Raw genomic sequence first — 20,458 nt, forward strand, 5'->3', positions numbered from 1 at the left:
CGCTGTGGAATTGCATCTGGTAACACCCCACCACACACCCAGCCCTACAGCCGGGGGCCTGCATCTGCTAAGGCCCACAACACTGATTCCTCTTCCTCCCCACAACACGCCATTGGAACTCAGACACTGGTTCTTAATCCTACTCCTAAGGTTCCAGGTCTTTTCCCAGGGTGAATGGGTACTCGCTTAAGGAACAGTCTTCCCCCACAGAACTTTTATCACTATATCTTTTTCTAATCTCAGCCATCTTCTTCTCCCCATAGTATGTATGAACATCCAATTTGTGGAAAATTATCTAACACAGCACTGGGAATGTCAAAATTGTATAATAAATAATAGTTTCCTTGCTGCCAATGGAAGAACTTTTGATCTTGGACCCCGAAGAACTAGGTCTGAGACAATGTTTTTTAGCAAATTATTTAATCTCTCTAAATCTCCACATCCTCTTCTATTAAATGGGAATAATAGTTCCTGTCTCTCAGGGTTGTTGTGAGAATCAAATGAGGTAACACATGTAAAAAAAAAGTGCTTTCTGAACCCCTAAAACATTGTAAGGACTTTGTAATTTGTCCTTCTAGGTTCAGCTGAAATTCTGCCTCCCTGGCTTTTAAACCAAGAAACTGCCTAAGATTCTCAATCTTTTTTTCCCTAAAAGTTAAGATGTTGCTGTTGCTTTATTTCTTGCTAAAGCCACTATCTCCTACAGTTAAGCAGTGAAAAGAGTATTGGCCCAGGAAGAGTAGGGTTCTAGCCCTATCTCTGCCACTGATTAGCTGGCTTGCCCTAAGCATGTAACTTGGCCTGGTCTGGTCTCAGTTTCCAGATCTGTGAAAGGGGGACGATGGTAATGCCTATCTTGCTCACCTTGGTTGCAAGGATGGAATTAGATAGGGAGCCTCCGTGTGTCTCAGGGCTTCTGAGTGTGTCTGCTCACTGACTATAGACCCTCCAAGGGCTTATATTGGCATTGGCTTTGTGACCTTAGGCAAATGACATATTATATCTGAGCCTCAGTTTCCACATCTGTCAATTGTGCAAACAATACCTAACATATTGCACTGTTAGGAAGATTACAGTGAAATAATACATGTAAAGTTCTTGGTGTAGCACTAGGCACAAAAGTTGGTGTCAATAAACGTTTGCATGGTTGGAAGAACATGGCAGGACTCAAATGTCAAATGCCATCGTCAGACAGAGCACTGACTCTGCCTATTCCCTACCTAGCTCTTCCTCTCTGTCTTGTCAGCTCTTCTACTCATAAGAAGGAGCAATGGGAAAGGGAGGCTTGTGCATGCAGATGTTGGTGTGAATGCCACAGCCTGTGCTGGGATCTCTTCCACCCCAGATGGCTTCTCTAGGTGCCCCCAATGACTGCGTTACATGTTGATGATGCTTTTGTTGGAGAGTGTGGGGTTAATGCTGGGGAATGGAATTCAGCACCTTTTACCTGGCCTTCATGACCCAGGGCATGATGTGTGCAGTTTCGGTGGCCTGTCCCCTTCCCACCTTCCTCTCCTGTGCCAGAATGCCTGCAAACCTTTAATGGCTTTTTCTCCACAATTGCAAGTCAGGATTAAAATGCAAACAGGAGGAACTAATACGCAAACTCCTACTAAAGGTTTAGTTGGGGCAAGTTCTGAGGATGGGAAAGGGTGGAGTGCAGGGGTAGGAGTCTTGAGAGTTGGAAGTCAGGGACAGAAGGAAATGGGTTAGATAAAGGAAACAGAAAAGGGACATGGGACAAGAAAAACAGTTTCACTCATTGCACAATTTTTCTGAAGGTTCTTCCCAGCCATCAATAGCTATTGGTCAATTCTTCCTGTAGTCTGAGTACATGATGCTTCACCCATCTATGGAGCTGGACATTCTTTTTAAGTGAAGCATGTCGTAAAGTCAAAACAGTGCTTCTGCCCCAAGTCTTGAGGGGTTTGAGAGGCATGTCAACATAACATAAATCCCAAAATACTGATTTTTTTGTCCAGATAACAGGCTGCAAAGCCAAACAAAAGGAGAAGCAGCCCCTGGATTTGGAAATCTTGGAAGGCAGGGCAGAGTGAGCCCGCTGGAGCTGGCTGGACTGAGGCCTTGAGAGCCATCAACTGCATTGGAAACTTTTTTAAAAAATAAAAAACAAGCTTGTTTCTTTATTAAACAAGCAATATAGGTTATTTTTAGAAACATAAGAAAATACTGATAAGCACTACAAAACAAAGCAAAAAACAAAACAAAAACACTTTCCCCCCAACCTCAGTTCCCTTTGACTGCTAACAGTTTTGCGTAGAGACAGGGTGGTCATTGGTGGTTAAGTGCCTGGATTCTGGAGCCCACCTGCCCAGTGCAAAGCCTGGGCCCAGTGCAGAGCCTGGGCAGTGGGCATTCACCTGCTAGAGGCCAGGGGTAGATTACTCAGCCTCTAAGGGCCAGCTTCCTCATCTGTAAATTAGGAATAATAATAATACTTGCTTCTGAAGGTAGTTGTAAGTTAAAGATGCTAATGTACTGCTTAAAATAGTACCTGGACTATTGTAAGTACTATATGATACCTATAATAATGTTATTATTTTATTCTAGGCTTTTTCCTATGTAGTTTATAGGAAGTAGTATGTATAATACATAAATTTCTAGAAAATAGGATTGTGCTGTACTATTTTGTAACTTCTTACCTCTCATAATCATCTTTTCATGGACAGATTTTTAAATTAGTATTAACTAACATTGATTGCTTATAGTTGGGATAGGCCTGGTGCTAAAGATTTTACCTAAATTCCTACATTTGGTTCTCACTGTTACTCTGAAGGGTAAATACTAATATTATCATTTTCCAAATTAGGAAACTGAGGCTAAGTATTTTAAATAATTTATTTACAGAGCCAGCAAGCAGAAAAGTTACAATTCCAACCCAGACATTCTGGCTTTTAAACTTGCCCGTGTTAGAACGGGACACGAGCTTTATAAGAAGATCCAGGGTTTCTTGAGGACTTCCTGAAAGAGGCATGCTTTGGTGTGTGTCACCTTTCTTTCCATCCTGCAACAAAAGGGGCAATGAGCATGAGACAGGCTGGCAGGGTTTAGGAAGAAAACATATTTCTGCCCACTCCTTTTTAACCCTTGACAGGTGTACGCTTTGGTACTGCAGACTGATGAATGTCTGACTCAGTGTTCTTCTTGGGCTGTAACAGCATTTTCAATTTTTACTGTGGAAATCACTTTCTGATATGAAATGGCATCTAAGATCCAGTACTGGGCTTCATTTTTCCTCAATGTGTCTTATCCAGGAGAAGAGAATAATTTTTTATCTTGTTCTCCAGAACCTTTGACAGAGCCACCTGGGCCCCAGGTCATGGCTTCCTCGCCCTTCTCTTTCCATCCCTGGATACACACCCCTGTCCCCAGATAACCGAGGACAAGGTCAGGTCCAAGGCATTGCTAGTTAAGTCATTTAATCAGCAAGTCTTTGCCCAACCCCCACCCATGTGAAGCCCTGCTCTGGACACCATGGGGAATGCAAGAGGAGGAAGGTGGTTGAGAAGACACCAGTACACACAAAGGCAGAGCTAATGATATAAAGCAGGTTTCTTGTGGCTTGCATGTGGCTCAGAGGACTGGTGTGGGCCCAGATCAGTGCAGTGGAAGAGTCTGGCTGCACTGAGGTTGGGGGGCCAGGGGGATGTCTTGGCCAGGGATGTGATAGGATGACAGTGACCTTTTAGGGCTTAACCCCCTCTCTCTCAATTTAGGAGTAGCTCGGAGAGGAGGAAGGAGAAGTCCCGAGATGCTGCGAGGTGCCGGCGGAGCAAGGAGACAGAGGTGTTCTACGAGCTGGCCCACGAGCTGCCTCTGCCTCACAGCGTGAGCTCCCACCTGGACAAGGCCTCCATCATGCGGCTGGCTATCAGCTTCCTGCGAACACAAAAGCTCCTGTCCTCAGGTGAGGCTGGCAGGCCCCCCAGGCTGGGTGGAGGGCAGCGTTAACAGCATGTCCCTACACACAGGGGGTCCCTGTTGTGCAAGAGTTGGAAAGTTTTCCTTCCCAGGAATGTCCACTCTGCAGAACTTTCAGAAATGCCATCATTAGTGCTTTACTCTTTCACACCAAACATCTGCTCTCCAGCAATGACCCTCGCAATGAATCCAGCCACAGGCAAGGGCCAGGGCAGGCAGGACCAAGGAAGAGCATAGGCACCTGGAGGCTGGGAGAACACAGGAGCTGGGAGAACCAAGAACAGCTTTTATTGACTTGCCAGCTTGTTGTCCTCTGGCCGTAGACCGTACCCCACACTAGATTGAATCCATAGGAAGCATTTTAATCCTTATCTTCCAGCTGCCTTCTCCAGAGTGGCGAGGAGGTGTGCCCATACGATTTTTGCCCTCCTGCTAGCCAGTTAGGCCAGGCTGATCATTTGGTCTCTTTGAATGTTGGTTTCCTTATCTGTAAAGTGGGGTTCAAAATACTTATTGCTCAGGGTATCTGTAAGTATTGACCGAGATGATGACTGTAAAGCACCTGGCCCAGCTTCACTCATTCACCCTGGGGAGTCCTTGATGAATGACAGCCTGAAGCGTCACCCTCTCTGGGAACCAACCAATTCTCACCCTCCCTAGTATCTCTGCAACTTGCAAGCTCACAAAACATTTTTTTTCTCGGAGAGTTACATACTTCAAAAAACCATTTCCTGTTAGTCCTGACCAGAAAGAGGTGTCCTGAGGAGTCTTCCAGCCCTCAGATCCCACGTGAAAATATCATCTAGTGTGCCAGTTCTGTAAGGAAACCGGGCAGCACGAAGTGCCCTCCCCACGCTGCTCTGGTGCTACAGGTGGGCAGTGAGGGGGTGAGCGCGAGGGAGACCGTCAGGGAGGAAGGTTCTTTTGTGGTTGGTTTTCCTGAGTGAGCTGGTGCCTTGGAGACGGGTTGATTCTGCCATCCTGTTATGAAGTGGCTATTCTGGGAAAGAAACCCTGAGCAGAGGGAATCCAGCGTGAGGCGGGGAGGCCAGACCAGCATGTGCTATTCTGGGCCCTGCGGCGCAGGAAGGATATGGGGGGAAGACTCTCAGAAAATAGGACGGCTCAGTGGGCCTAAGGGTTAGAGGGCTAAGCCTGTAACTATGAGCCTAACGAGGCCATTTGTGCAGGCAGGCGGGGGAGAACCAAGGGCAAAGACATGCTCTCTGAATACTTTCAAGAAAACAGTGCAAGGCAGCAGCAGAGTCATAGTCATGGATACTGCAGAAGGAGAACCCTGAGCTAAAACCCTGGCAAGGCTTGCATCGCTAGATGTAAGAAAGGCTTAAAGACTCCATCACAGGGCACTTGTGTACCTCCTTCTTTTAAAGAGGCTTGTCCTCCTGGACAGCAGAGGGCAATGTCTGGTAATGTTGGAATTATCTTTACATATATACAGAGTAGACAGTGGAGGATTTAATGATTAGATGGAGACCCCTTCCCTGCACCCAGCACTGTCTTCTCTACTTCCCTGCTATGGTACCTGAAATTCTACTCTTAGATATTACTTCCTTTGGGTTAACTATTGCTTCCTTCATCACCACCCCCATTCCTCACCAACAGAGAGCTCCAGAAGGAGTGATACAGGTTGCCTATCCCTTATCTGAAATGCGTGGGGCCAGAAATGTTTCAGATTGTGGAGTTTTTCAAATTTTGGAGTATTTGCATTAGACTTACTGTTTGAGCATCCCTAATCTGAGAATCCAAAATCCTAAATGCTCCAGTGAGCATTTCCTTTGAGTATCATGTCCGATTTGGGAGCGTTTCAGATTTTGGATTTTCAGATTCGGCATGCCCAACCCGTATATCAATCCTAAGGCACCCCTCTGCCTGAATTTGGACTTTCAGGGTGTTTCTCCTTGTTTCACAGATAAGCGAGGCACAAAAAAATTAAGGTTGCTCAAAGTCAAACATTTAGCACATGGTGAACCTGCATGTGGAATTCAAGTCCTTTTGAATCTTGGTCCATCGGAAAGACAGACATGGGGTGGTGGGAGCATTCTGCAAACCTGGTCAGCACAGATGTTAACCAGGTGCGGGGGGCTGGGGGGAGAGGGAGAAAGCAGGGAACCAAAGTAAAACGGAGGCACCTGAGGGCTAGCTGCAAGCCGTGGGGTGAGGAGGAGGTCCCCACGTGTTCAGAGCATTGTTCCTATCTTTTTGTGTGGTGCAGGGCCTTGCTTTCCATGTTTGCCCATAGGTGAGCCTGCCGTCCTTCTCAGTGGTTCACAGGTTGGCCTGGAAAGACCCACGATGTGGGGGCCGGGCCCTCTGAGCACATCTGCCTGCATGTGTGCTGGTGTGAACCCCTGTGTGCTAGACACACTCACAGAGATGGGACCAGAGTGGACACGGCAGGACATCACACGTCCCAACTCAGGAGCTGTTGAAAGTTGTGGACACAGACTGCCTGCCCTCTGGCTCGGCCCCAGATAGACCACAGCCCTCAGCATGTCAGCTGTGGTCTTCTCTGTCCCAAGGAAAGAAATGATGGAAAAGGATAAAAAGTTTCCACTTTTGGCCATCTGCTCCTGGTGTCCTTGAAGGAGAAGTTCTCATAAAACATGCACAGCCAGGGGAGGAGGAGATGGCTTCTCAACGTCTCCTTTCCTCTGACTTCTCTCCCAGGGTCCTGCCATACATTCTCTAGACCAGTGGTCCCCAACCTTTTTAGCACCAGAGACCATTTTCATGGAAGACAATTTTTACACAGACCGGGGGGGGGGATAGTTTGGGGATGATTTAAGCACATTACATTTATTGTATACTTTATTGCTGTTATTATTACATTGTAATACATACTGAAATAATTATACAACTCACCATAGGTTGGGAACCCTTGCTCTGGACCAACTGTTGAATTATTTTCAGAAATTATAAGGCAGGCTCTTTTTCTTTTTTAATCATATTTTACTTTTCCCCACACATGTAGGATAATGAAAGGGAGTACAGGATTCATGGGCAGATAGACCTGCGCTGGAATCTCAATTGGCTGCCTTCTTTCTCTGCAACCTTGTACAAATTTCTTTCTCTTTTTGAGCTTTAGTTTCCTCATCAGCACAAAGGTGATAGTGGTATTCACTCTGCCATGTTGTTTTATGATTGAAATAATAGATATAAAAGGCCCTTTATCCTCTAGTGTGCCGCATATTAAGCTCTTAAGTTATAGCTTAGAAATAGAAATTATTATAAGCAAGTATGTTGATTTATAGTAAGTATAGGCTTCTGGAGAAATGATGTAAACAGAAACCCAGTGTAAGCCCTTACTATCCTCTTACCCACCTTTTAGCAATTTCTATCAAAACGCAGAGTTGCCATGCTTTTCCAAGTCAAAACAAACCACAAATTCATTATTTAAGCATTTCTAACAAAGGTGAGTACCAATTTTGGCTCACTTTATAATAGGAAATAACTGGTTGCATACCTCAGAGTTCAAAAGGCTAAAAAATACCAAGTTTTGCTTTAGAAAATTTCTTCTTTACTTAGTAACACGCTTCCCTTTGATTTTCACAGTAGGCTGTTCTGTGTGGGAATGTTGGAGAGGAAACCTCAACGCTGAGAAATTCAGGCTGTGGGTCTGGGCTGCCGAATTGAGATTCATATCACAGGAAGCAAACTGAAACAATAGCTTTATGATACGAGCTTCCACGCTGGGCGAGGACAGAACACACTCTCACAGGAACATCAGTGGAAATACCACTGGATTGTCTCAAATCCCCTTTCAGGATGGGCCCCACGAACCATGACCCGACGGGGGTCAGTTCTGCATTCTGAGGGCATTAAACAGCAGTAAATACACAAAATTTGATTTTCACTATAAAATTGATTTCAGCCTTCTCCAAAGTCATGATGGTGAAATCAAATTCATTTTACATGGAGCTGGAGATCAGCATGCAGTGAGGTTTCTGAGGAGAAACGAGAGGCTTATTATCAATTCATTGGCATTTGTGTAGTGAAGGCATCCGTCTTAAGGAGAGATTTGATTTCCTGATCTTTAGACTACTAAGGGAAAGACATTCAGATGTGGGACAAGGGATTTTAAGGTTTACCATAATCTTTCCATGCAGGAAAAGTGGGGCAAAGAATGCAGAATTGTGGAGGCAGATATGTTTTCTGGTGCCCTCTTACGCCCTACTTTGAGACTTCTTTTCCCAGGCTTTCACCCCCACATTTTCACTGCTCCACCCCCTTTCCCACCCACTCTCCAATCAAGGCCTTGTTCATCCTGTTTGGAAAGAAGCCAATACACTGATTCATGCAAGGATGCTAATGGCTGAGAGCAGCTAATGTACAATCTCTTCCAGAGACACTGACCTTGTGCAGATCTTCCCTTAGCTAAAAATAAAAAGTCTGTTCAATCAGTAGGTGTTTGCTGAGCCCAGCCCTGTGCTACATCTTTTGAAGGGTAATACAGAGGGTTAGAGAGGATAATAAGCTATGTGAAGAGCACAGGGATGCCTCTCTGCTGGTGGACTCTGGGGGCTCTCTGGGAGCCCAGCAAGATCAGGTAGGACATAGTGTCATCTGCCAAAGGTGTGAGTGTACCCCAAGCCTGCTCGTGGTGGGGGTTAACGTTGTGGCTAATGATCCAGTAAGTGGTTTTGCAATCAGCACACCCAGGACGGTGGGTGTTGGGGGCCAGGCCCTGGCAGAGGTAGAGGGGACGAATCAGTTTAGGCAAAGCCCTTAGCAGGAAAGCTTGTGTGATGATAACCAAGTGGTGACTGCCAAGCACATCTGAACTGAGAAGACTCCATCAGAGTGGCTTTAAGTACGGTCAAAGCAGTCCTGGAACTTCTCAGAGTAGGAAACAAAGAAAGAAAGTGACTTTGCAGGAATAAAATGTAGCCAGCATTCTGACCAGCAGGTCCACAGGGCAGCCTGGCCTTGGAGACCGCCAGGAGGCTTCTGCCCTGCCGTCTTGCCCACTCAGCCCAGTGCTCAGCTCCTGTTGCCCGGGAGGCCCCGCCCCACAGGGGCAGTGCTGCCTGAAGGAAATGAGTGGTGCTCCGGAAAAAGTGCTCCAGAACCTCAGCCCGCACATATCCTGGCTGTGGGGAGTCATCAAAGCCTGTTTACTGTGGTTATTTTTAGCATTAAAGAATCTTGTGTTCCCCAGGCCGCGCATGTGCCGTCTCTGCAAGCGCTTCTGGATTTAACAACCCGTCCTTCTTCTTCGGGGTCAGACCCTGAAGGGTCCCGGGAAGCATGTAACTGAGACCCAGTGGCCAAGGGGATTTAAGGTCCCCTTGGTGGCTAATTGAGCACTTACTGTGGGCTCCTCTCTTTATCTTCCACCGAGGGTTTCTGCTCCATTGTTGTGTGGCCTTACAGCGGTTTATCTTTCTCTCCCCCGCCAGTCTGTAGATTTCTTGAGGGAAAGGATTGCTCTTACACCTCTCAGAATCCCCGAGTCTCCCTAGGACAGGACTGAGCACACAGTAAGTGACACCTGGGGACAGATTACTTTGTGCCTAGCATAAGGCAGACAGGTACATAGTAGAGACCTAATAACTGTGTAGGACATGAGTGCATTTCTCCACATACCTAACACTGAGTTGCTATTAATGATACATCAGGGAAGACACGATGTTTACAGGAAAAAAGGCAGAGGAGTCTTCAGCAGATTTGTGACATGAGCCTCCTGGAGTCCTGGGTGAGGGTCTGCCTCCTGGACCTAGTTCACTCTCAGCTCCCAAGGTGCAAGCGACCCGGCCAGGTCCCTACAGAAGCTCCCAGAAGAATGGGCAGGTGCTGTGAGAGCAAAGAGTTCTGCAGACGGAAGGCCTCCCCAGCCCTCTGTCCCAGGGTCCCTGGGGGCTGCCTGCTGGCTTCCTGGTCCTCCAGCCATTGTGCCTTCAGTTTCAAGACGTTCTGTTTCCCTTCATGGCCCTAGAGTGCCCTTGTCCCTCCCTCCCAGAGGCCTGCTGACCCGATGCTGCTGTAGCCAATTTCGCCACCTCCTGGAAGCAAGCGCGCTGGGCATGGGTGGAAACCCGTTTGGCTGTGCTGGAACTGTTAAAAACAGGAAATTTTAAGCAGGACTATTTCCTCTGGGCCTAGTTAACCCAAATAGGGTTGTTTTGGGATTCCTCCAGATCTTGAAGTCAGTGTTACCACTGAGATCAAAGAAATTGAAGAGAGAAAATATCTTCTCAATAGGCCAGAAACCACAGGGCAGGCCTGTGCTTGCCTGTAGAAGGTGGTCACCTATCTGGTGTGATTTAGATGGTGCTGAAAACCTCTTCTCACCCATCCCCCAAATAAGTCACCACTGACAAAACAGGCTGATCTCCCCAGCATGAGGGTCACTCTAGGACCTTGAGTTGAGGCAGCGGTGCTCCCCTGTGGTCCTACGAGTAGCAGCACCAACATCACCTGGGAACTTGTTAGAAAAGCAGATTCTCAGCCCCCACCGGAGACCTACTGAGTCAGGCACTCTGGGGTGGGGCCAGCGTGTGGGTGTGCACCTGTACAGTCTCAGAGGGCTCCATACCTAGAAGGGTCCCAGGCAAGTTTACGTTTTCAATAAGAAATCCAGTGTTTTTACTTTGCACTGCGCCACGCAAATTCTATAACAATCCTGGGTCTCGATAGATAGTCTTTGTGTTAGCCAGCCCTGCGGTGATTCTGCTGCGTACTCACACTTGGAAGTGTTAAGTAATTGTCTCTCCTGAAGCCCCATTTTAATGAAGATGTTAACTGGGAAAGCTAACAGTAGTAGTGGCAGCACCTGTGCCTTGGGCTCATCATCGGTTCAGCTGACTAGCTAGATGGCAAAGAGCAGATCTATCTGCAGACCCTAGCAGGGATCAGGTGTGTGGGGGGGCGGGTATAAGACCCTTCCCATGGCTTGTGGTCCTCACCACCAATGACTAGCTGCCTGAACCAGAGTGTGAAGAGGAAAGAATTTCCCTCATTTTGTTCCACCATTTTCATAAAACGGAGGGAAAGGCAGCAGGACGCTACTCTGTACAACCCAACTCTTGGCTCCGAAGGCAGGGACGGGCCCTGTTCTGTTCCTCTGCAGAAACAGCAGCATCTGTGACTCCAGCACATTCTCTGATCCTATGTCCTGAAAGATGACTGGTGCCATGGAAGCCCCTGGGTAGGAACATCTCCTAATTCGGATTTGTTCTCCTTGAGGAATAATAGCAGATAGCCCAGAGCTTAAATGTAAGGGGCTTGGGGAAAAACAGAAAAGAGAACTAAGTCCAGTGCCCTTGTGGCAAGGGCCTTGAACCACATTTCACAGCACTGATGTGTCCCTTGCCAAGTGGCCCATAAATTGAATTGCATTTTACATTCCCTAGCATAGTCTCCATTTGAAAGACTCCTTTTAGTTAAGAGAGTGACAAATTACTCTCTAATCACCTTGTTCTAGAAATCAAGTGAGGCATACTTGGATTGATGTTTACACTGGATGAATACAAATTTTCATAAGTAAATGTATCTTTGCAGTTAAATAATGAACTTAAAAAAGAGGGGCTGAAGTGTAAAGTCTGTAGCCTGAGTGTAAGAACCAAGGGTCAGGTTTTTTTGTCTGGGACCAGAGCTGAGTCTACATTCTGCAGACAGCATAGGTATACTAGATAGGCCAGGGTACTCAAAGTGGATGGTTTGGGGTGATGTTTTCTCAGGCTGCTTCTAGGATCTCTCTAGCCTTCCCGTGATGCAGTTGCCTCCTCACTCTGGCTGGCACCTCTGGGCTTCACTCTCTCCAAACTGTTCTCCATGCCATTGCCAGATTAATATCCCCAAAACAATGCTTTGAGATGCCACTTCTCTGCTCCTGTGCCTGAAATGTGAGGCCCCTTCAGGACACTGGACCTATCTAACCAGTCCAATCTCTGAGACTAGGAAATGTATCCTCCTCTTCAGCCAGGTGGGCCTCTCCTTAGTCCTAGGAGGGAGCTTGCTCCATATGTTTTCCACGTTCACCCAACCCTATCTAGCCCAGAAGGCCCTTCTTTTATTCTACAGAGTGAAATCTCTACTTTTCATTTCCTCAAATACTTCTTTGGTACAGTTGTCTCTGAGCACCCCACAGGGACCCCCTCCTCCTCTGATCCTCATAGCACTTGCTGTCTATAACCCTCCTTGGGCACCCCGCTATGACACCCTTGAACTTCTATTTAGCTTTAAATCTCTGTGCACAACATATTTCTCATCTACGCTTTAAGTAATTTGAGGGTAGTAACAGTGTCTTGGAGGGAGCAGAGGGGGAAAGAATTCACTATTGTTGATACCATTTTAGGCATTTTCCATACTTATTTAATTCTTACCATTCAAAGAGATAGAAATTATTATCTCCATTTAGCTGATGAGGAAACCAACGTTCATAGAGGTTGTCACTTACCCAAAGTCATAGCCAGATAAGAGGCTGATCTAGGAACAGAATTTGTGTTTAACTCCAAAGCCTATAAATGGTTGAGTGTGGCTTCTGGATTTAGCCCCTGGGGCTTGCTAGCTCTCCAGCCTTCCAAACCTTGAGCAAATTGCTTAACCTCTCTAAGCCTGATGTGTAAAACACACCTAAGAGTAGTAACTACCTCGTAGGTCATTGTGAAGATGGTATAGCACGCTTAGTGCAATACCTTTCATGTAGTAACTGCTCAGTACATATTAGCAGCTAAAATCTTTGTTCCTACTACTACTATGACTGTTATATCTATGACTGCTACTGCCACTGGGACCACTAGTACCACAAGCACTGTTGTGACTACAAGCACACTGTCCTCCAAGCCCCTGCCGGGGTGTCCTCTGAGTGGCAGTGCTCATCTGTGCTGCTTGAGCACGTGGCAGGCATACAGATGGGTGGTAGTGTGTGTTTCCAGAAAAGCTCACTTGATGCCTCTGAGCCATCCCTAGCAGACACCTACCCATGCCAGTCACCGCTGGTTTTACATCACATTCACACAAGCCGTCTAACCCCCGTCTCTCTCCAGTTTGCTCTGAAAATGAGTCTGAAGCTGAAGCTGACCAGCAGGTGGATAACTTGTACCTGAAAGCCTTGGAGGGGTTCATTGCTGTGGTGACCCAGGATGGTGACATGATCTTCCTGTCAGAAAACATCAGCAAGTTCATGGGACTCACACAGGTGACACCCTCCTCTGTGTCTTTCAAAAAAGGGAAATGTTTCCATTTGGGGGTAGAAGTTAGTGGAAGGTGCTGGTAACAATGACCCTTGACCGCCCCCTGCCCATGCCCGCCCTGACCCTCACTGACCTCAGGTCACAGCCTCAGTAACACACTCCCCCTCTCTGGCATTGGGTTTGGCGTTGCTTGTGGCTGTCCTGGTGGACAGACCTCTGCTGACTGGATTTAACAGGCCAGCCTTCGTGAGTCAAGTCTGTCCTCATCAGTAGTCCCCTATTATGTCCCTACGTCTGTGTACCTAATGCTGGACTGGGATTATGAGAAGACCTGGTTCAGTCTCCTCCATGTCTCTAAATCTGGACGGTGGTTCAGCTTCCTCTCTGGGTCTTTTACTTTGATGTTAGGAATCATGAAGCCTAACCTTGTTTTTGAAACAGGTGGAGCTAACGGGACATAGTATCTTTGACTTCACTCATCCCTGTGACCACGAGGAGATCCGTGAAAACCTGAGTCTCAAAAATGGTATCCTTAATTGTATGTTTACTTCCTTCTTGCCCCACCTGGGAGGGAATCTGCCTTCGCTTTGTCTAGACTATAGGAGAGATGGCTCAAGACCACGATGATGTAGGAAAAACTGGCAACCATAAAGAATCCGCTAGGCTGGCCCTCTGTGTAAGCATGTCGCCTGTGAAGTGAGATTGGGGGGCATGGAAAGGATGCATTACTCAGAAATATCTCCTGCTGATACCACACTACTTAGGGGACTCCTTTGGGTGAGGACACTGTCTCTAGGAGGTTTCATCACCTGGGAGTCAAGCATCTCTGCCAAATGATGCCACTCAAACCAATAAACTCCTCTGTGGGCCAAAGTTCCTGTAGGAACCACTGTAGTTGTCTATTGCTGTGTAACACACCTCCCAAAACATAGGACTTAAACAATCATTTATTAGCTCTCAGGCTTTTGTAGGTTCTGTGGGTAGGTCTTGTGCTCTAAGTGATGTCCGGCTGGGCTGTGGTCATCCAGGGGCTGGACCAGGCAGAGGTGATCAAGATGGTTCACCCGTATATCTGGGACCTTGTGGGAGGTGGCTGGAACCCTGGGCTCAGCTGGAAAGTTGGGAGATCTGGACTGCTTTCTCACGTTGTGGAGTCTAGAGCCTCTCCCTCTTCACATGCTATCTCCAGGGTAGTCAGACATGTTACCTGGCAACTCAGGGCTCCCAGAAGTACAACAGTGGAAGCTGCCATGCCTTCCCAAGACTTAGTCCTGAGGTTGGCACAGTATCACTTCTGCCCTATTTTATTGGTTAGAGCACTTTACAGGCCAGCGTGGGAGGGAACTATACAAGGCTGTGAGTGGCAGAAGGTGTGGCTTATTGGGGCCACCTTTGGAGACACAGGACAGGTAGGTTTGATGGAGAAGAGATTTCTAAAGTCCTGTATGGGGGTACCCAGCAGGTGCCAGTGGATGAAATGATCTACAGAGGCAGAAAGCACTTTGCAATGACAGTTTCATCTCTCATAACTGGGGCCATTCAGGCAAAGGCATGAATGGGGATATTGTCCAGAGGACTGAATCTTTGGGCAGCAGTGGGGCTCAATGGCTGTCAAGGTCCCTTCTGAACCTGAGATTCTGTCACTGGCCTGGGCAGATTCTGCCCACGTCTAGATGTCCTCTTTAACTTCCCTTACCTGTCACTGCCATGGGGCTTGTGCTTGTCCAAGCTGAGTAACAGAGGCAGTGGTACTAAGCCTACAAGGTTTTGCTCCTGTTAGTATCCATGCTGCAAAAGCAGATGTTTCATTGGCTCACCTCCACCCTTGTTGCAGACAGAACCTACAATCCACGTTCGGGCCTGCAAAACACAGAGTTACAACCACCTCCCTTCCCCCACCGCCACTGCCCTGCCACCCACCCCCTCTGCTATGCCCCTCGAAGGCCTTGGGCCACCTGGCTCCTAGAGTGCAAGGCTGGAAAGCACCCTTGGTGGTTCACTGCCTTGTCTGGGCTGCTGAGAAAGTCTTTGCTGCGAGGAACATTTGGTACCAGACTTCTGAATCACTTTCTAGAGCAGATGCTTGAAGCCTGAGAACACCAAAAAGTCTCTTATGTCTTCGCTACTCCAGAAACCCTTTGACCTTTGGGTTCTTAGTTCAACCACTGACTATAGTCTCAGCTTGACTCTATGACCTAAACCAACTTCCTCACTTCTTTGTTCCTTGGAGTCAGTCTTTTCATTTTTATGGTATTGGACCAGGCAAAGTCTAGGACCTTCCCCCTCTGAAGTGCATGATTCACAGCCAAGTGGCCTCTATTGATCTGAGTAGACCTTTAGATCTCTTGGTCTGTGTATCGGGGCCTTGGGACTAGTCAAACACTGAATCAGCAAATCCTCATTGAAGGTGCTGGCCTGTCGTGGACTCATGATCTGGAAGTAAAGGGCTGGTGTGAGTTCTGAGAGGAAGATAAGGCCATGGGGCAGATTGCGGGAGACTTTGAAGGCCAGGTGGAGGGCTTTGAACTTTATCCGGTAGACAGTGGGGAGCTATTGAAAGTTTTTGGGCAAGGATGGGGTGATCTGCTTGGAGCTATGCTTAGGAATCATGATCAAATGTCAGAATGGGGAGAATCTAGTTAGGGAGCCTCAATAATAACACAAACAGCACAAGTGGATCCCTCCAGCGCCCGCGTCCCCAACACCTGGGCTGGTCCTGGCAGTGGGCCAGGCCCCGGGATATAGGCATATTGCACCATATGCAAACCCCACCTGTGAGAATTAAAGTTGTAAGAAACATAACTAAGAATGGGAGAGATGGCTTTATTACCATGATGGAGGAATACTCTCTCTTGAAAAAAAAAAAAAAAAGATTCACCATTCAGTCTATTACTTAGTGGGCTCTCCTAAGGATGTTTAAGTTCAGTGTAGGTGCCACAATTCCTTTGACATGTTGCTCTTCAGGAATACATCAGTCAAATAAATCAAGGGGTCTCTGAAAGTTTAAGTGCAGAGGCAGTGGCTTTGCCTGGAGGGAGGAGTGTGACTATTTGAAACAAGGTTCTAGATTATTCTGTAATGCTGGAAGTGGGCAGGAGTGTACCTTGGCAAGCCCAGGACAGGGATGGTGGGTAGGCAGAATTTAAACAGGGACAAGAGGGACTCAGATGGCATTGCATTTATTGCTTTGTTTTACAAAAAGTGGGCAATGTGCTGAGTGAGTAGGCAGTTTGGAGACTCCAAGGAAGAAAGCTATACTGTTGGTGATTTATTTAATTCTGGCTGAGAGAAGATATGGTCCATGTTGAGTTAATCCTCAAAGTGGACTTGCTTACTAAATCCCCGGGAAATTTGGACCAGAGGTCTCTCTAGAGCCTTGACATATCTGTCACTTTAGGGAGGAAGCTAATGGCATGTTATCCCAAATGCAGCTATTGCAGGTCACAAATAGGCTGCAACAGGGTTTAGGTTCCTGGGAGACAGGTTATAAAGAAGATAGCAGTGTCTGAGGGACATTCTAACCTGTGAGGTTATACCCTTGGAGTGGCCTCACCCAGACTGTCCCTTGAAATTCCCTCTACAGACCCTGGGTCTGCCCCAGGAGAGGCTTGCTGAGACAGTGGCCAGTAGTCCCTCATTGCCTTGCTGCTCTGAAGTGACTGCTAACCGTGTGCCAGGTGCAATGGGAAATCAAATGACAGAACAGCTCCTGCCTTTCAGGAGTTTATGCTTTGGTGGAGGAGACAAGCTGGAGATGAGAAACCGTCAGTCCACAAGCCAAGGTGGAGCTCAGTGCCCACGGCAGGCCACAGGAGCTAAGAGAGCAGATGCTTGGGAAACACAAACGATAAGCTTCCCAGAAAAACTGCAGCTGGGCCCCTCCTGTGAACAGAAACATAAAGCTAAGTTCAACTGATTCCACCCCCGCCACACCCTTCCCCATCCAGGCTCTGGTTTTGGGAAGAAAAGCAAAGACATGTCCACAGAGAGGGACTTCTTCATGAGGATGAAGTGCACAGTCACCAACAGAGGCCGAACTGTCAACCTCAAGTCAGCCACCTGGAAGGTGGGGCAATGAGCCTGGCCTGGGGTTCCAGGTGTGGGCCGCCGGGGTGGGGGTGGAATCCCTAAAGCCCTGCCCCTACCCCAGCACTCTCAGCCCCACGTCTGACCCTCTGTTGCTGGTCCCCAGGTCTTGCACTGCACTGGCCAGGTGAAAGTCTATGACAACTGCCCTCCTCACAGTAGCCTGTGCGGCTACAAGGAGCCCCTGCTCTCCTGCCTCATCATCATGTGTGAACCGATCCAGCACCCGTCCCACATGGACATCCCCCTGGACAGCAAGACCTTCCTGAGCCGCCACAGCATGGACATGAAGTTCACCTACTGTGACGACAGGTGAGGGCCCAATAGTGTGTGCTGAAGGCAGGGCCGGGTCTTACCTGCAGGCGTGTGTGCTTGTGCCTGTGTTAAAGGTATGGGGCTGAGATGTAAACATGGTATTGCCAGGTGCATGTTTGTGGGCCTGTGTCACTGTTTCAGTCCATCAGTGCATCTCAGAGGTTCCCAGTACTGTATTGGGTGGTCTGCGATTGACGCAGCTTCAGGGTCTGTCTGCAGAGCTGGCCTGGGACTCGACTCTGTTGTCATCATTGTGGTGTGTACATATTTCTCCATGTATGTATCAGGCTCCTGACTCCTGCCCCAGGAGAGAAGAGCCTGGAGATTTCCATCAGTATTCACAGCAGGGAAGCCAGTGGGAGCATCGGCTTCTGGCCTGGAAACTGACCCACAGCTGCATGGCTGCCATTACTGACTAAGCCTTCCCTCCGCCTCTGCCCCTCCTGTGTGTGGCTCCATTCTGACCTTTGTCTAGCCTGGTTTTAAAGGCTTTTAGGTAGAGGGAGATAAGCCAGATTCAAACCCCCAATGCCAGGCCCAGCTGGAAGTTCTCTTAGGGGACATAGTAGTGGTGGTGGTTAAGAGCATGGACAGCCTAGGTTCAAATCCAGCAATAAATTTTCACTGTCAGCTCTTACTCTCATCTTTATTAAAGTTGTTGAAAGGGCACCTAAAGGCTGTACATGCAAACCGTCTCATCCCTAGTTCTCCGCTCAAAGTGAGGGTAGGAATGGGTGGGGAAGAGGCTGAGGTGTCGTGGAAGGGTATGTTTAAACCGCCCTGCAGCTCCTACCTGCCCACTGGCCCTGCCTCTGGGAACATGGGGCCTGATGACCAGGGATGGGAGGAGGAGGCAGGTAGGGAAAACAGATGCCATGGGCAATGGCTGGGCCCAGGGAGGGAGGGAAAGCCAGGAGGAGGGCCTGGCTGGAGTAAGCGCACTATGGCTGCTGACTCACATCCCCGGATGCACCCTCAGGGCAGAGATCGCCCAGCCTGACCTCAGCTTTCTGTGGTATCTAGAGTCATCATTGTTTGCCAGGGTCACAGTTCCTGTGGCAGTTCTTTGCCACTCCCCTCTCATCTTCTAGGGTCATTGTAGAATGAGATGATAGCTATGAACACTTTTCAAAGTACAAACACCGTAACACATGGAGGCTTCTTGTTATTGCTTATATCTTACTTCCTGTCCTTGGCCTCCCCCAAAGCAAATTCTCCCACTAAACTCAAGGAGCCAAGATCACTTCTGAAGGCATTTGGTGGCTGAGGGCCTGGAAGAAGACGGAGAGACCACCAGCTGGAATCTGCCTTGTCTTCCCCAGGCAGCAGGAAACCACCAGACCCCAGGGAGAGAGCTCCTACTCAGCCGCCCCCCAGGCCCACACACCTTTCTCCCATCAGGGGGGCATGCTGTGGGTGCCTGTTTCTTCCCTGCTCTCTGGATTAGGCTGTTTCTCCCCTGTGACTCCAGATTGACCTGGTGTTGGTGGTTGGCCCCTTGTTAGAATTGACCACCACTTGTGGCCCAGTTTCAGAACTTTTGTAGAAGTTTCCTTGAGTCATTCCTGTGCCCCAGTTCTGACCACAGTGGGGTCGAGACTCAAGGGTTTTGGAGGTTGTGGGTAGTTACATAAGTAGAAAGAAGTGCTCTCACCTCAGAGAGAAAAGATGGCACAAGTGAAGCCTTTTGTCCTGGAACTTTGACCCAGTCAGCATTTGTTATAGTTGTGAGTATGGTTGATGGTGGTGATGATGATGATGATGATGATTAGACAGATTGTTCCCAAAACAGATACCAGAGGAATCCATGTTATAGGTAAGGTTATTTATCAGATGCAGTCTTTGTAGTCAAATAAACATTCTGGGCAAAAGACATAGTCTTGTTCCATGCACCTCAGTAGTTTTCTGAGATGATGTACAAAATCTCTATCAGAGCCCACATGCCACTGGCTTTGAGGTGAAGTGGCTCAGGATGCCTCAGCCACATGGCCTGGGAGTGTCTCCAGTGCTGAGGATCAGGAGCGTCGATGTAGCCCTTGGTGAGCGAAGCACATCCCCAGTGTGACTCTGTAAGCACTGAGAAAACCCTCTGTCCTAGAAAATAATTCCCCCCCTCCAGCTAACAGAAAAGAGGAATTTTTATAAAGAGCTTAGAACTCTGATCCTTGTTAATGTGAGGGAAAAAATCCCTTGGAAAGAGTTATCTTTTATTTATTATCTTGCTTTGAATGCATTTCAGGTAATTTTCTGAAAGCACTAACCTTTGGATAAAAGAAGAAGGGGGGGAAACTGCAAAGAATTGGGTGCCTAAATGTGGTGGGAGAGGAAGTATACACAGAAAGGGGAGAGACACTGTGCTGACATTTTCCTTTGGTTCAGGATTGGTGGGCAGAGCAGATACTGGCTTAAAGGAACCTATGATTTAGGGCTTTGTGAGTCATGGCATGGAGGGTGATACTGCTTATAAATTGTGCAGGACACATTGCATTTTCAGCAGAATTTTGCCTTTCAAGAAACCTAATTACATGGCCCCAAGTCTGCATTCAGTGGTGCTGCAGAGCTGAATGCAGAGGCATTTAAAGACATAGAATGCTGTGCCACACAGAAGTTGTGTTTAACCGATTAGCAGATTAGTTAACAAGGGCACAGACATGGCTTAGACAGTTTATGAAATGACTATTTTAAGTCCTTAATCCCTAAGTGTTATTTCTCAATTGCTTTGATGAGGACTGAGACTTTTTTGGTTTTGGTAGCTTGTTTTGTTTTCACTCTTGGTGTTGGGATGGGGAGAAGTGCACACACGCACACACTCTCTCTCCTTAATACCCTTCAGAGATAAATGTTTCTAAAACCAACACCTACATATGATGCAAACGGTGGGTGGGGATGTCCATGTTAATCAGGAAATTCACTAAGTTTAATGACATCTGACACACATGAGGGGCTATGATTTCCCACAA

General features: G+C 47.7%; 1 protein-coding gene across 2 annotated transcripts in view; it reads left to right on the forward strand.

Annotated features, from left to right (window-relative positions):
• Positions 1–20,458, forward strand: part of EPAS1 (endothelial PAS domain protein 1) — an 88,820-nt gene that overhangs the window by 46,371 nt on the left and 21,991 nt on the right. Inside the window, exons 2-6 of one of the 2 annotated variants that reach the window (XM_045549531.1) lie at positions 3,738–3,928; positions 12,951–13,102; positions 13,539–13,635; positions 17,045–17,163; positions 17,290–17,495. In XM_045549531.1, coding sequence (XP_045405487.1) covers positions 3,738–3,928; positions 12,951–13,102; positions 13,539–13,635; positions 17,045–17,163; positions 17,290–17,495 — 765 coding nt within the window. The remainder of the gene's footprint in view (positions 1–3,737; positions 3,929–12,950; positions 13,103–13,538; positions 13,636–17,044; positions 17,164–17,289; positions 17,496–20,458) is intronic. The other variant, XM_045549532.1, reaches the window with a different exon arrangement.

Source organism: Lemur catta, chromosome 4 (assembly GCF_020740605.2).
Source record: "Lemur catta isolate mLemCat1 chromosome 4, mLemCat1.pri, whole genome shotgun sequence".
In the NCBI taxonomy this organism is placed as follows: Eukaryota; Metazoa; Chordata; class Mammalia; order Primates; family Lemuridae; genus Lemur; species Lemur catta.